The following is a 17819-nucleotide window of genomic DNA, read 5'->3' as shown; positions in this document are numbered from 1 at the left end:
CTGTCAGACTTTTTGGCCCCCACTGTACATGCTTTACTGATCCTGTAATTCCATGTTGGCAAACCAGCGAACACAGGAAAACAGCTTTCAATTCATTTTTCTCAAATTGTCTGCTGCATTCACTCTGCAGTGTGTAGCAGCTTTCCAGCTTCCTCCAGTAGCATACCAAGGCGCCATCTGGAAAGCCTCATTAAAATGCTAATTCATTTTAATAAGAGACAGGTAATAAAGTGCAATTATGTATCGTCAGAGAGATGGCAGAGAGCGAGAGTTTGAAGGAAGTTGGCAGCGAGTTGTCTCACTAATCAAGAAGCTGCCACACTTGCCACCCCCTCAAATCAACATTCTTAACCCTCAACATCACAAGAGACGTCCTTAATATTTGATTTCAACTCAATTTTAAAGGACTTAAAATAAAGCATAAGATGGTTTCTTTGCTTTTGTTATTTTGTGTTTCAATTTGAGGAAATTACAGGAGGTAAGAGGGGATTGTGAAGTGTTTTCCTTAACCAAAGAAACTATTTTATCCTATCTACTTTCAACCGATTGGTGCACTCAATACGTGCACTCTACCTGGCTGCCCTGTTAGCTGAAATGTATTATTAATTAAGATAAAAGCAAGTATTTGTAGCTTATTAAATCATCATTAGACCAAACCCGTTGACACATGCTGATATGTTTGCTCTAAAAGCCACAAACTAAATTTAGAGGATATTCCATTGTTTGGTTGTTGAGCTTCAAGCTTCTCTTTGCAATGTAACGCTCACTTTGTTTTGTCATTCATTCAACAAAATGTTGACACACCAAGAAATAGCAGTCTCTATTAATTTGTGTCCTTTCTTCCTATTGCCAATGATAGTGGATTAATCCTGGGAGGCTGTTGGTGTAACACTTTGTTCTTATGAATGTAACACTGGTGATTGTCCAACAAATTTGAATTTCGATCAACCAACCGGAGACAGCAGAACTAGTGTGTTTTTAATAATATCCATGATACATCTAAAAGGTTCAAGATAAATTTGTTAAAAGATTAACAATTGTTCAGAATGTGGCGATCATGCAACTTAAAAATAGCTCAGAGCTGCTGTTTCAAAGCCTGTATGTTTCATTGATTATGTTCGAGTGGGTCGAGCTGGACGTGTGTTTTGTGAAGAGGTCCAAATTAGAAATCTCAGGGCGATGGTGGAAATCGAGAGCAGTGAGAAATCTTATTGCAAAAGTTAGTAACATGCAAGCAGTGTAGGATGAATAAAACAAAAAACTTAGAAGGAAATTAACAGAACAGAAAATGCCGTTTTTTGTGGAGTCTAATTTGATTGAAATTATGCTGCTTTTGATAAAATGCTGTACAAAGTAGAATGTCATTCAGTACAGTTAATTTCTCAGCCAGGACTCAATAGATACATTTAATCTGTGGAGATTTTCATATCATAATGTTAAAGAAAGTGAGAGAACTGATTCCTGGATCCACTCCTGATCTTGATTCACAACAACATTCATGATTTTTTCCTCTCTCCAAGTTGGGTCCTTTTTGCATAATATTGCTTACAAAGGAAATATGTTGAAGATATTCCCTCTCCTTGCTAGAGGGAATTAAATGGAAATTAAGGCATACGAATAATACAAAATGTGCTTGGATCATTTGCAAATTCCCCCTCCAGCGTTTATTGTTTTATACTGTGTCTATAAAAATAAAGAACTAACATAAACCTCTTTGCTTTGCTTTTCCTGTAATTTCACTTTGAGTGAGCTCTTCAGGACCAAAGGGGAAATATACTTAAAAGACAGAATTGGGTCATGTGTGACATCTTGTCTTCATATTAGCGCTGTCACCTGGTGTGAACAGCCTCCGGACCAGATGGGAAGCAGACCAGTCGTTTAGGCTGAGCTGCCCTTGTCAGATGAGATCTTGTAGCCTGACCAAGGTTTAACACATGCTGGCTCCACGTCCGTACACCTGCAACTGCTGCTAACCCTAATGAAGATATTCCATTTAATCAAACGTGTTATCAGAGAAACCTGAGTTAGGCCAACAGAACGTCTTTTAGACATAAATGTTTGAGAGTGTTACAGAATCAGCCCTATATCTGTTTCTGTCTTTAGGTCTGGGTATATATAGAATGGGGGGCTTTAAGTTTAGTTAATATCTGACCTATCGGTTCAGGGGTCGGAACTGCCGCCATCCGATTGATTGAGGTGAAACACCACAACAAAGGTGTTATCTCCCCACAATGGCATTTTTCTCTTTTCATCTGTGTAGTCCTGATTACACTCCAAAGAACTGCTGTAGCACTCTCCAGCGACGTTTATCTCAGTGGGAGGAATCAAACAGCCATAAATCAACCTTTATTCAGTCCTGGCGTGTCCTTGGCCAGATTGTACCATGGGATGAGGCATGTTCGTGCCACTACGCAATACAATTTCCCCCCCGGAGTTCCAAATTACTGAACACCTCGGGTGTTACTGCCTGGAACGTGGGAGCGATTACACCAAAATGTGCCACAAGATCTGGATTGAGCAGAGTTGTCATATAAACATTTATTTAATTATTCATCTTCTCAATTTCTGTGACTCATCTTCAAACTTAGGTTTTAATGATTTTTGTCTTCCTTTTGCAGGGCCACCTACTATCTCCAGCACACAGACACAGCAAGCGTTACACGGAGAGAAGGGACAAATCAAATGTTTCATCCGAAGTACACCTCCTCCAGACCGCATTGTAAGTACATCTGGATCTCCTACATTTTTTCTGATCTTACCTTTGTCTCAATTTTGATCATGATTCAAATGCAAGGACACACTTGGAATCACATCAAAATTAGCTATTTGTATAATGACTGTTTTATTTTCCACTGCTGTCCCTGAAAGATAATAGCTGATTAAACTCTCTTGATCTGTTTACTACACACAGACGGTACAAGCAAATAAAAAGCTGAGGAACTTTGTAGTTTTCATACGGTAACGTGGGCTTGAAACTACAGCGTGAATCATCAGTTTGTCTTTTAATCCGCACTCATGCTCTGTTAGCACTGATCCCATTAAGATTTATGGACCTCATATAAACAGCCTACTCTCTGAGCTCACTTTGCGCTTTTTGCTAATATGTTTGTGTACAGGTGTGCATGTTTGCAGATGCACATTCTTAATTGCAACACTTTGTCATCTGAAGTGTTTTTACTATATTGATGTCCAGAATTAACTAGCAACATAATTAATAACAGGTTTATTTGAGAGGAGTGCTGTGGAGCCTGGACTGCGGGGTCTGAAGTGTCTATCCTGGATTTTTTTATTCGAGAAAGACTTGTCAAACCATTCATCACAATATGTGATTATGTCAGGTCAATTATTTTATCTCAATTAGTTTTAAAAATCACAAGATTTCTCCACGGGAGACTATCTTTAAAAAAACATGAAAAAACTTGAATCAAGGCTCAATTTGTAGAGCAGTAACACTGCATTTCCACTTCTCTACTTATTCTCCTTCGCATCCAGCTTGAAATTAAAGGTGTTGTTTATTTGCTAGCACCATTTCATCTTTCTCCATCTGTCTCCAGTATAATGAATTTTTCACTTAAAAATCTGGAAAAATAAATCATGTTATTCTTCACGCAAAGTGAATGCACTAAGATGCATCACACGAGCAGCCATTACATGGCACGTGTTAAATTATCATAACGCTGCATAAATAAACCCGTCGTATGCAAATATCTATTGTTATATCCTGCGGTTCTCTCACCACATAATTTCAAGCGTCAACACAACCTTATCCCATCAGACCCATCACTCCCTCACACTGAATGGATTTTCAAGCCTGTTTGTGTTTTGTTACATTATTATGTCAAAATAAATGTATTCCAGGTATTCTGTCCTTCGCTCCTGTCTATCAAAGAGACACCAGGTGTTAATTAATTTGGAGTAAATGTGAACGTATATGTTGCATGTCACAATGAGTTTGCACAAGCAATTTGCCTGACATTAATTGTATGCAGGATCAAACCATACATTACCTGCAGTATACTGGTCTATAGCTCAAGAGTTATTTTAGTTCCATCAAGATCCAGTGAAAGGAAGTAGGACTAGAATTTGATTTAATATAAACACAGCTTGGCAAATAACCAATGCAATAAAATCTAATTGTATCATTACCTTTATTATTTCTGAGAGATACTGGAAGTGCAAAAGGTCAAAGGATCTGAATATTTTGCAATGTGTCTTCCAGTGCATTGTACAGAAAGAGAAAACATTTTCTTTGTTGTGTTGTGTATGTAAAGGTTTGTTATTGCCTTTAAAATGTAATCATTAATTTTTATATTTTCAATCTTGTTCTTCAATTATTGTACTCAGAGTAATATCAACATCTTGAATCTTGAATCCTAAAACAGTGAGATCACACAGTTCACTGTTTTATGAATAGTTGCTTGGTGTCTCTCAACAGCCAAATGCAAAACAAAATAGTGATTCAAAAACTGTCGTGAAATTAGCTCTGTGTCCAGATACTGCAGATATCTCAGTCAGCTGGTAGCTTGTCAAACGAAGAAAAAAGAAAAACATGTGAAAACATTTTTAACAACAATTTAGTTCAAAAGTGTTTTGACGTCCTCAACAGAATCACTCAGCTCTTCACCCTAAACAATGAGCTAATGTATTTGTATTGATTCCGGGGAACTCATTCAACCTCAGAGCAGAATAAAACCAGGTTGCCCCCTGTTATGGTAATAGAGCTTCATATATTCATGGTTGTTGTGTGGCTCCATTTAGCAACACAAAGAACCGAAGGACATCATGGTGAAATTATATAATGACCAGAGCAACATCATCCAATGAAACATCTTCTGAAGCAGCATCTGAAAACAATATATCCACTGATCAACACTTGTTTGGAGGCGGGGGGGGGGGGGGGGGGGTTTGGTCACCTTTAACACTTGAATGCGAGAAATCCCTTGTTGAGTCACTGCCATAACAAGTGGTGGTTGTTATCAGGGGTCAAAGTTGGTCACTGAGTATATTCACATAGCTCACTAGCCTTTGACGTGGGAGAACTTTCACATAAGAGCTGTACCAAAGGATCTATCATTGTTCCGTTATTCACTATTATGCTTATTTTTTTTTTTTGTGATCAACTTTTTATTTTACTATTATGCTTATTCAATGTGTTTTCAACCGATAGTAGCAGAAATAATCTACAGTCATGGTTGCAGAACTGTTGCTCTACCTAACCAGAGCAGTGCTTTGAACTCAATGCTAACATGCTAACAGAAACAATTAATGATGAGAAATTATTATATTTCCAATGGATTTGATCATAAACTAATTTGAACAAATTCAAACCAGAGGACAAATCACAAGGTCGACTTTGTTTTTTAGAAGCCATAAATATTCACAAAAATGTCGTGATAAGCCGTCCAAAAATCTTTGAGATATTGTAGTCTGGACCCACTGAGAAAATGATAATCAGAATCAGTAATACCTTATTAATCTCAGGGGGAAATCGAGTTTGTTACAATAGCTCCATGCAAGAGTTCAAATATAAGCATATGAAGATTTTAAAACATAAAATATGAAATATATACAACATGTGCATTCTATATGCCGTCATTGGTGAATGCTAAATGTTCTGTGTTTATGACCACTTAAAGCAATTTACAGTACAGGTTTGCCATTTACCCTTTCACACAAACATTCATACAGTGCAGCTAGGAGCAGCACTTTCTCCATCACTCATCACTCACACACTGCCGCCACAGCTGTAAGGGGCAATTTGGGCGTCAGGACACTTTATGCAAGTAGAATGCAGGAGACAGGGATCGGACCGCCAGTCTTCTGGACATTTATAGGTAGATCATAATCGATAGTTTCTCAACAGCATCTCTTGTGGTCATTACATCACACGGTAAATACCATTGCGTCTGTCATTTCTCAGGCTTGGTCATGGAAGGAAACCGTGTTGGAGTCTGGAACATCCGGCCGCTACACAGTGGAATCGGTCACCACAGAAGAAGGAGTGATCTCCACGCTGACCATGAGCAACATTGTCCAAGCTGACTTCCAGACCATCTACAACTGCACGGCGTGGAACAGCTTTGGCTCTGACACCGAGATCATACGCCTTAAGGAACAAGGTGGGAGCCAAGGTTCGACAGGTTCCACCTTCCTCTTCTTCAAATCACGTGACAGTGGTTTTTCAGGCAGTGACAGATGGTCGACGGCCACAGAGCTCTGGTGTTTGCTCACCTGTGTCTGTAATATATTGTCCGCTTGTGTCCGTGTGTTTGTGGGTGAATTGTAGGATTTGATTACTAATTAGTAATTCAGGAATTTTAGGTAGAAACATCAACATGAATGAACAACAAATGTTCATTCATGTTGAAGGCTGGGAAATAAAATGATATCAATAATTAGCGCAATAAATTTTTTTTACCAATTGCAATGTAACAAAGTTCAATACATGTTGATATAAAGCATTTGCATTGTGCAGGCTCTGTAATATAATTCAGAATTTATCGAATTTAACCACAATTTTTACTCTGGATCAAAAATTAGTCTTCAAATTTAAAATAAGTAATAATGTGACATTAATAGTGATAACACAATTGATATTGACTGGGGAAAAAGTATATCTTTTTTTTTCACTTTGATTTATATGTGGTAAAACATGCATTTTACCAATTGGGACTGTCTGCATGTTCACACTTAGCTACAGTGCATGGCCTACATTCTGAAGCGTTTGATGTACAGTTAAATGTGATGGGGTCGCAGGATAAATTGCTTATAAATTAGTTTTTGGGATGAAATGCGGCTCCCTGGAAAATTGAACTGCTGACCACAGTCACACTGCAGTCTGAACTCTTAAGTGTGCCTGCTGATTCCTTCACATACAAGAGAAATGTAACACGTGTATTTGCTTCAAAAATTAATACTTTTTAACTGTTGACCTTTTCACTCCTACCGTCGGGAAAGGCTGTTTTTCTATCCACTTTAACGCTAATGATAAATTATCAGCTGCTTATGTGAAAGGGACATTGATCAATGGAGACATTAAATAGGCTTTAATGGCGTAGGAAGAGTACTTGGTTGTTTTGCATTTGTAAAAAAATGCGAGAAGGTCATAAATGTGGGCTGGTAACCCAGGTCCTCATTAAACCAGACTTTAATGAGGACTTTTAATGTTGCAGCATCTTATAGATGTGTGCGCCTGCAGGTTTAATCTCGTGCAGGTCGCAGACACACACACCGTAACACAAACATGATTACGCGTAAACGGATGCACACACTCTTGCACTCCACTCGATGAAAATAAAAGCCCTCAGTGAAACGCTGCTGTTTGCCCAAATGAGTGTAAATTAAAAGTTATTAGACAGAAGGATAATGAGACGATATTAGTGGGAAAATGTTTATCCGGCGCTGGCAACAAAAGGTTTGGTAATTATTTTTCATTAAATTGAATTTCCAGTTATTCCAGTCGATTGGAAGCAGCATACAGAATTTTTTTCTGTGTGGCACTGTGCCTGTTTTTGTTTTTATTACATGAGCTTGTGCCTGAGGGTTTATGTGAAATGAACTTACAGGGATAAAGAATTGCATGTCTTCCTTCACTTCCCTTTCTGTTGGACAGACGGAAAAGAGGGAAAGATGAGTTGTATGAGGCAGTGAGAAAGAGAAAGGTGGCCTCTGCATTGGGCTCTGCACTCTTGTCGTGTACCCTATATTAAACTTAATGTGTATTTTAGATGTTTGTGGTATGTTCTAATAGGAGAACCTGTCTCTTTGTTGTTCCCTACAGAATCCCTCCCGGTGGCGGTGATCATCGGCATTGCCCTGGGAGCGTTCGCGGCCCTTATTGTCCTCATGGGCACCATCGGAGCGTTCTGTTGCACCCGCTCCCAGAGAAGTACGTTTCCTCTGCCCCTTGACACCCACTCAAGCATGTATGCCAAAGTACTGTATGGTCCCCAAGCGCACCAAAACATGTCCATCCACTCTAATGTAGATATTGTTTTTACTAAACACAAATTGGAAAAGATTGGCTTATAAAGTTCAGTAACCTTGGCTGTGTGCATCAGCTTTAAAGAAAGATATGGGGCGAATATAAAAAAATAGACACTGACAGGTGCTTTGAGAAATTCCTGTCACCAGATAAATTGCTGGAACATAATGTCAAACTTAATTCAAGATAAAACTCCTTGTTGAGATGGACATAAGGGTCATTTCATGCAATCTCAGTGTGGCTGCATTCGCTTTTGAGGCTATTTACAACCTGCACCATGTTCACTCACCCACCTATGTTCCAAGTGACTCTGGCTAGAGGCAGTACACTGTCTCTTGCCAAGAATGAAACTGTACTACTGGTCCCCTCAGCATGTTTATTGTCTGTATACTACAGAGGAAGCGCACCTGGTTATGCCCTCACTGCCCGTCTCCATCTGTGCTCACCAGAGAGAACTTGCAAGCAAAATTAAGACAGAAAGTAAGACTCTGTTACATAACAGTATCATCAGCATTGTCCCAAACAGAATGAGCCACCGTGCGGAAGGCTGTGTGGAGATTGCACATGTATGCGGGAAATATAATCTTGTGTTGGCAGGTGACCAATGATTAATAATGCCTTGTATTGTTGGGGAGCGGGGGAGCTCCTTACAAAAAAAACCTTGCTAAATTCTATTATAGCTGGAAACTGCCCGGGGGGGGGGGGGGGATATAATGTCAAAAAATACAGGACAGTGTTTATCCAGCTTATTGAGTTATGTGTGTCTTCTGTTTTTGCCAGATCTGAAAGGAGCCGTCTCGGCAAAGAATGACATCCGTGTGGAAATCGTGCACAAGGACCACAACGCGGCGCGAGAGAACGAAGAGCACACGTCCATGAAACAACTGATGGTGAGTGTGAGTGTCACAGCATACTACTTTCCACTTCTTGTTCCTGTTCTGAGAAATCAAATGTGAGCGTCTTTGATGCCTCGGCTGTAGCTAGAGGCGGCATGTCTTCATGCTGCATGTTTGTCCGTCCATGTGAGCGTAACACCTCAGGAGTACATTCAAGGAATTTCATCCAATTTGGTCCATTTGTTTACTTGAGGACAAACTGATTTTGGTGGTTAGAGGTCAATGTGACAAAATGTGCACAAATTATGGCAAAATCCCTGTAAGACATTTCTTCCAACTCACCACATATATTATACAAGTTTTGTCAGCCATGGATGTAAACTGCAACTTGACCGGCTGGCGTAGGTATCAAACAGCGAGGCGGTAATTCCAGTTTGATATATTTTGCATTTGCTTCTTAAGCTGACAGTAATATAATGAATGCACTTTATTATTTGCTTTTGCTGTTCAATGTGGAATACATTATCTCATGACTAATGGAAGAAAAAGAAAGGCTTGTTGATTGTATATGTGCTGCAGTCAAAGCACAGGGGATATATTTATCAATATGATGCCAGTTGTTATATGAGCAGAATAGACCACAATACATTGCAACTATGGAGATCCTGATGAATACTGAGTAATCCTACAGTGGGTGTACCTCTGTCAATGGAGCCGCACCAGTGTTTTAGTGTTTGTGCAGTTTGCTCCGGGGCCGAGCTATTTGTAGTTTGAGGCTTTGGATTACATATTCTTTCAAAAACACTTATTGCAGTCAATACTAGATGTAAGCGCAGGGAAATTATGTTAGCTAACTCGCAAATCTACATTTTGTAAAGATAAATAAAAGATATTTATGGATGCATTGTTAATGTTCCCTGCCAGCCTTAAATAAAGGTGAAACATGATCTGAGTGATATTAAAAATTAAGGACAGATAATGAAAATGAAATTCTCTGGTCTGAAAGTGTGTGTTTTTTTAATTCGAAGTAGGGGAGAAGCTACACAGACTCTCAGTACACTCTGCTTGATTTTTATGCAGGTTGAGCGAGGAGAATTCCAGCAGGAATCTGTTCTGAAGCAGCTGGAGGTATTACAAGAGGAGGAGAAGGAGTACCAGCACATTAAGGTATGATTCATGAAACAACGACAACATGAATGTATGAGCGAGGGAGAGCAAAAGATGGTGCGAGAGGGAGAAAGGGAGCCTTTGGGGCAGAGGTTGGTCTTCAACTCTGGGACCAAAATAGCAAGGGGAAAAAAACATGAATCCCTCTCCTGCTACATTTCTTCTAAGAAGAAGTCCACAGGCCAAATGACTCCTGTTAGAGGTCTGATTTTATTAATTAGTCTCTCATCAACAGTGGTTCAAGAAATCAGAGGCTGGTTGGCCCCTGGAGCTCTAATGTAAGTTATTACTTGTACCATATAGATGGAGAGTGGGCTTTTATAAAGAGCGTGTAGGACTGGGAGAAGTGCTGGGGATTCATGAGATGTGCTGATTCAGCTCTTTCAGCAGCATTTCTAACCGCTCACAATTTGGAATAAACTCCCCCTTTGAAAACACATTCCCAAAGGAGCAGAAAAGGGTTATGTGACACATCAGAGCCATTGGGACCTGCACATAGGCCGTTATCCAGTCTACTACACATATGTTTGACTTAAATGAGGGAATATGTGAGTCTCTGTATTTCTTAAAGCAGTTTCATAATGATACAATATAGTCTTGATTTTTCATAGAACGATACAATATTTTCGATATCACAAAAAATCTGCCACAATATGTTTCGATTCAAGATAACTCAGTGGCCTGTGATGGTTATTAAACAATATTATATGCTGATTTTTGGTACCCCTAACCCTTCTTTTTAATAAAAATATACCTAATTTATACCCTCTGTAAATGTAAGCATAAAGTGTCAAACATAACTAAAAGAACGAACTGGTCAGCAGCAGTTGAACGGCACATATATTCTTTAATGCTTCATTGCCTTTGATTGACAAGTGTCATCTGTGTGTGCCGCTCAGTGGTTTAATTTCCACGTCCTACCAAACAGAACTGAACTTTTAGTGCATTGAGTCTATTATTTTGAGTTCAAATGCAGTTGTAGTCCTGAGATGTTCCAGTGTGTGATTTGTCCGGTTGTAGACAGTCTTCTTTCAAGGCCCCTTGCTCACTTCCTGTTTGTCTGGCTTCCAGTTAAGTTGTTAAGTCATCTGCTTCTCCTCTGTGTGTGCTGCTGTCGTACCAGTGAAGTAACTTTGAAAATTAAATTACTATTTGCAATTTTATCATTTTAAACAGTCGATAACGTAGTTACTAAATACCTAACTTGGTCAGCTGAAATCTTTTAAAAATACATTAAAACACCCTCTGTGTAACAATGTCCTCATATTTCCCCCTCGTGTAAGAGAAAAACTCAATATGTCTATGTGAGTTGTTGCTCAAGTCCTTCAAATACATGAGGAAAGTATTTTCTATCATCCCTCTGTGCTTTTCATGTAAATGCACAGGTAAATCAAACACAGAGGATTATCTCAGCAGGTGTTTTGTTACACCTCTGACCCGCTTTCTTGTCGCCAAGACTGTAGATAAATTCTCACTCCGCAATTCATATTTAATTTAATATAAAGATAATATCTCAATTTTGGCCCTATATGTGCAAGGTGACGTACTGTAGGTGGGTGTCAGTTCAGACTCTGCAGCAAGCTGGAGCTTATCAGTGACACAGAAACAAATTCCATCCTGTTCATTCGTCCTCTTGTCCCAACGAGTGTTGGCGTTGGCTCCCTGGAGTGTGCCGCTGTTGTGTTTGCCTGCTCGAACCAGTATCCTTGCCTCCCTTGGGCTGGATTTTTTTTTGATCCCAGCTAATGAAAGCGTGCTTGAGGCGAGAGCAGGGGGGGGGACTGCAAAACACATAAAGGCCAGACGCAAACAACCTCCTTTTCTGTCTGATAATGACAAGCATAACGAGGATCCTTTCAGGTTCTCGCTCTCATTTCCTCATTATGAGGATTCTTCTGCTCACCATGCTTGACATTCACATCCATTCACAGGGGGAAATTGAAAAAAATAACAGATACACAAACACACGCCTGCCCTATCTGGACCCTTAGCAACAGCGTGGTGCCTGCAGGCTAACACACAAGTGACACAGTCATAGCCTCAGAGGCCATTTCAGTGCATACATGAAATTTACTGACACTATGATCCATTGAGGTCCAATTAAAGCTGGTATCTGAGTAATTTTGCAGTGACATGTAGGATGCCAAATCATGAAGCATTGCGGCCCATTTAATTAGCAGGAAACAGGATTTTTAGGCTAGTATGGGGGCTGACTAAAGCCTAGCACGAAGCTCTGCTGCTGTTTTTTAGTCTTCCTCATGATGCACCCAGCAGCCTGTTTCCCTATTCCTCAATTTGAAGGGTAATTACAGCTAGTTTGACCTTGGCTTTGGTGAGCTTTGAGTAGAATACATGAAAATGCATATGACATAAAGGGATAGATTTATTTATTTCGACTCTACTTTGTTATTACATATAATTACAATGATATAAAGAGGTGTTACAATAAAGAGTTTGACAGAGACAGATATTTCTGAAATTATTACATATATAAAAATAATAATAGTCTTTATTTCTTGTGTTTTGAACAGGACCCAACAAACGGCTACTACAGCGTTAATACCTTCAAGGAGCACCACACGCCTACCATGGCAGGGAATCAGTCCACAGAAGTTAGGAACCCCACCAACACAGGTACCCTGGGCAAGCAGAGAGTACCGACTGGCATGTCCTTCACCAACATCTACTCCACCCTGGGAGCAGGTCCCAACCGCTTGTACGACTACAGTCAGCGCTTTGTGCTGGGCATGGGCAGCAGCTCCATCGAGCTCTGCGAGCGGGAGTTCCAGCGCGGCTCGCTTAGCGACTCCAGCTCATTCATCGACACACAGTGTGACAGCAGCGTCAGCAGCTACAATAAGCCGGACGGCTATGTGCAGTTCGACAAAGACAGCAAGGCATCAGCCTCCTCCTCCTCCCACTATTCCCAGTCATCCTCGCAGAACTCTGACCTCACACGGCCCCTGCAGAAGCGCATGCAGACCCATGTCTGACCACCAGGGAGGGAGGGTGTTTCACCAGGCTGTAACACGAAGTCTGGATTCTAAAACTGTGAAACAATTAGCTCCCCTGAGCTGCTAAAGTAACTGTGTTACTGTGTGTTTCCTCTGGATGCCTGGACTGGCTTTGACCTGCCAGATGACTTGTCCAGACTTCTCAATGTCCCACAAAAGTGGATCAAGAGCCTTATTTTTGTCATGCTAACTCATCAACCACCTTCATTTTTTAAACACAAAATCAGAATTGTGCCACAAAGAGGTTATTTGCCAACACACAGGCTGGGAGTCTATATATTCAATACTTGGCTTTGACAGTGGGATTGTTGAATAGGAATATGAGGCTTTTGTGTGACAATCAGTTCCCATGGCAAAGACAGTGTTTGCCTATTGTTGTTACGAAAGTTGAAGCTCTCAGCACGACAAGCACGATAATGAGTGCGAGCCAATGTCCTGCTGCTCTCCTGCAGTTTGAAGCACAAAAACGAATGTGCACTTGGTTTTAGTTAAAAAACGATAATTCTTTCCTCACCCCTAACTACCCTTCCGACACTGTATGCTAAGCAGAACTCGTTGAAACTCGTCACCTGTGTAGGTGGAAGAAAACTTTCCCCATGTGCCCACAGACGTCTCAAGCACTGACAAAGATCGGCAGTTTTTTCTCTCTCCGCAGCTGTATCTGGGCCACAGAGCCGAGGAGATAAAGCGGGGCCGAGTTCTCATTTTAAATCACTGAGTCATTATTTTACTTTGGCACTCTGTGATAAAAAGAATATCAGTGTACATATTTGACTGCAATTTCTTTTTTAGCATCTAATTTCTGACCGATTGCCCTCATTGAGGACTCTAAATGAGACACGAGCGCCTCTTCTCCCCACATATCTTCTTTGCCTTGAGGGTCTGTTTGAACTGTGTCAATACAAACTTCGACAAAGTGAGATAGACATACAGCATCAGCTCCTCTGACGACGGGGAGTGGATATGTACCGCAACAAATCCAGCTCCGAGGCCCCAGCTTCTCTCGCTAACGCCGCAGATCATCGGCCATACACTTGGGAATTAACTGTTAAATGAAATGTGGACATTATGTTTGAGCCGAGCTCCTTATTGTGTTGTTATCCCGTTGGTCGTCAATAACATTGTTGACACTGGAGCTGCTGACTGTATGCCTACCAGCGACCCTGCTGGTCATCGAGGGACATCACATATTTGGAGAAAGTGTTTCATTTTTTGCTTTCTGCTGTTCATCTTGGATTACTGTGGAGCGAAATGCTAACCTATTCCAAGTGCATCAGTTTATTTTGTTGTCTTCTACACTGTATGTGACGTGTGAAATGTATTATTTAGTCAGGCTGTATTGGTTTAGCTGAGATTAGAGACGGACTAGTGACTAATCATGCAGAAACACAAACTCATACTTCACGTACTTCTACTTTGCAGAAGTGTGCAAAGTGCAGACACTGTCAAGTATTCCATCTTTATTTTGGCCTGGATGCAACCAAACATCACAAGAGACCTAACACAATTTTACATCAGAAGACACTGGTGTCTTCTTAAGCTCCCTTACAGCATACGTTGACTGATAAGGCCAAACTCTTTAGAGCAACCATTACATTTCTGTTACAGCCACAGTGTCACATGACTTTTGATTTCAGCCACGAAAAGCTCATATGTCTGAGATCCCCCCCCCCTAAACACATATACCCACACAAAAAGACAAACACACTTCATAGAATCAGCCGGGGTATCATTTAATCAAGATCTGCAAAAAGCTGTAAAACAGTGGCTCGCGGTGGCAATGTCCCTTTTGCTTTCTTAAACCAAACTAGAACAGAACACAAAGCATAATATGATATATATGATCTAATTAGGTCGTCTTTTCAGAATGCTCCATGGTGCCGCAGTCAGTCGGGATAAAGTGAGGCTGAAACTATGAAATCTGACTCCGAACTGAGAAAAAAACAAGCCAAGCATTTCTAACAAACGCAAGTTGTTGTTGTAAGCACTTTGCATACGATTAGATACAAGGCATTTGAATGGGGTTTTCCACTTGAGTGGCAGTGGTTTGGACTCTAATTTTACAAATGGATTGGCGCCCATTGTACAGCTTAAGACAAAACGCTCTGTTTCAATGCTGATAATCCAGCTTGGCACTTAGCAGACTGTATATAAATCTCCAATGCTGTCTTTCTCTGTATATACATTTTTTTTCCTGGCTTTTCTTTCCTGCCCAGTCAGGGAGCTAACAAATCCACGTGGCTTCAAAACTGTACAGGCTGACAATCATTTTCTTTTCGTTTCCTCTTGCTTGTTTCTCTCAAATTACATGAAAAGCTTGTGCGAGGAGTTTCTCGCCTTACCCAGATCTCACAGGGGAAAACTCACACTCTGCACAAAGAGCACACAGGAGGCTATAGGATGAGAAGCGGGAGCTTAGCTGGGACAGCTTTGAAGTGAGATGCAGTGAGAGGTTATTATACCTTCAGCCCTTCTGAGAGATGCCCAGATGCCCAGAAATATATTACATTTGGCACCATGATGTCTGTCAAGTATGCTTGAGCCAGTTTCTTTTTTCCATTTATTTTCCATAGGATTTATGAGTGCAGGACCACATTTTTAGCTGAATATCGGCAGAAGTCAATTACAGTGTAGCTACTGCTACAGTGACACAATTTTCATTTTTATTATTATTTGCATATATTATCCATTATTTTACATCCACAGCATCCAAAGTCAAAAATGTCCCCCCATTCAAAACATCAAGCACAAGACACACACTCAACAATAAAACAAGCAAATTTGCCTCCCGTCTAAAGGTTTCAGTTTTCCTTATCTGTTGCCGCTCCCACACTGATCCATACATGATGCATTTTCCCAGTCCAGAGAATCTGCACTCTGCAGAGCAAACATAAATATTTGATAGGCCCCAGCCTTCTGTCCCGACCCCCCTCCCGTACAGCAGCAGCCACAGTGGGTCTGAGAGCTCCATAGGATGCGAGTGCCATGTACATCATTGGGAATCGAAGCCTGTGTGGGAAATCTGACCTGTTCACCTGTGGACGCTCGCCCTGGCCGGTGCTGGCGGTGCCTGTTTGTCCGGCCAACAGGCAGATGCCAGGGCAGAACAGATGAATAAACACAAAGACCCACAACGATTACAAAAGGGGTTGCTGCCCTTTCCTGATAAAACAAGAGCTGCGCTTCCAGAGCAGAGGATACAGTTCTCTGACTTAATTAATTAAAGGACAGTAATGTGGTGAGACACCAAGGTTATGAGCAGTGTCAGGTAGAGGATAGGTGTTTGTAATGGAGTCTCTGCCTGAGTGAAGGTCTCATTTGAAACTCTGGATCGATCATAATGACCCTTCTTTCTTTACTGTGTAAATGCTTTCTATGAATCTGTTTCTCTCTTTCTTTCTCACCAAGGGCTGGACTGGGTAGTATTTGCAACCGTCCCCCAGAGTTTGTTTTAGCCTGAAGGGCACACCGGGGATGCTGTGTGGTTTGGTTTTGCTGCGTCCAGTGTACAATAAGGCCACAGAGAAACTGAAAAGCATTTGAAAGTCAAATGAGTTTGCTTCTGTGATTGGTTGAATCGTTCTGTATAATGCAAAAAATAGTTTGCAAATACTACAGGACCCAGGTCAATAAAAAAGTACTGAACTCACATGGTCATTTGAAGAGTTTGTATAAATAATAAACCATAAACATACAGTAATAGTGATGAAAAGACAACATGTAAATTCTAAATGGTGAACTGCTATTTTCAGGCGGTGGCCCTCTGTATCTAAAAAAAAAAAACTGAAAAAAGTTGTATTTTAACTGTACTGGTCTGTGAATCTATGATGCTTTTGCTCTGTATATTTGGAGAATAAAAATGATGTTTGAGTTTGAGTCTCTTTTGCTCTTTTGTCTGAGAAAGAATGACTGTGAGCAGAATTACTGATCCTTTGCAGAGTACGATGTTTGTGGCCATATTCACTATTCCCAACCAGTTTTGGACAGTGGTTTCTGGAAGATTTTTTTTTAAATAACTCCAACTCTAAACATGGCTATTATTTTTCGCTGTGGTTGACTGTTCAAGCCTATATCATATCTGATGTAGCAGATGAGGAAGGTATTTACAGGATGCTAAATAAAATATTCTAGAATTAACAAAAACAACACAATCCTAATTACATCACCAGCATGTAGAAAAGAGGCCATCACTCAGTGACGTCCTAATCAGCTCATATTCAGTAGCTCAGTTAGCCAATTAGCTACTAGACTAATCTATGCCTGGCTCAAGTGCACTTTTACAGTATTTGTTAAGAAGGTGCAGACTGTTGTTTATTCTTCCCCCACTGATATTTCCTCGGCAGTCAGCAGATTCACACCATTACATTTACATGCAGCCCTTTAATCCATTAATAGAACCATTGCAGCCTTACTCTAAATTAAATGTACTCGCATAAACACCTTAGCTTGTCTTTGAGCACTGGCTCTAATCCTAGAGGGCCAAAACTTAAAACAGATTTGAATTCCCTCATGCATACAGTCAATGCAATCCAAGGGCAATTACTCTTTAGCTGGATTAATCCACTTGCAGGCTGTATGGAAACATACTGTAGCATTTCTGAAGCCACATCAAACTGGTACTCTGCCAGACAAAGGACTCTACCGCAAAGCAAGTGCTATAACCCGTCTGGTCTTGGTATTGAGAATCCATCTGCCGACAACACGATTTCCTTGGAAAAGCTTCCTGTGTTGAATTTAAACAAGTACAAAAAAAAATAGGAATAGATGTGTTTGGGTAAACATTATACAAATAACAGTTTTCGGATGTGTGATGGATTT

The 17819-nt window shown here is 40.5% G+C and overlaps 1 protein-coding gene across 1 annotated transcript in view; it reads left to right on the top strand.

The window, feature by feature from the left end:
* The window catches only part of kirrel3b (kirre like nephrin family adhesion molecule 3b), a 166070-nt gene extending 149212 nt beyond the window's left edge, over nt 1–16858 (top strand). The window contains exons 10-15 of the mRNA XM_062386827.1: nt 2619–2719; nt 5921–6119; nt 7781–7888; nt 8765–8874; nt 9901–9987; nt 12519–16858. Of these exons, the coding sequence (XP_062242811.1) occupies nt 2619–2719; nt 5921–6119; nt 7781–7888; nt 8765–8874; nt 9901–9987; nt 12519–12980 (1067 nt within the window). The 3' untranslated portion in view covers nt 12981–16858. The remainder of the gene's footprint in view (nt 1–2618; nt 2720–5920; nt 6120–7780; nt 7889–8764; nt 8875–9900; nt 9988–12518) is intronic.
* The last annotated feature ends 961 nt before the right edge of the window (nt 16859–17819 follow it).

This window comes from Platichthys flesus, chromosome 4 (assembly GCF_949316205.1).
Source record: "Platichthys flesus chromosome 4, fPlaFle2.1, whole genome shotgun sequence".
NCBI classification, from domain to species: Eukaryota; Metazoa; Chordata; class Actinopteri; order Pleuronectiformes; family Pleuronectidae; genus Platichthys; species Platichthys flesus.
This window is presented reverse-complemented; position numbering and strand designations above follow the sequence as displayed.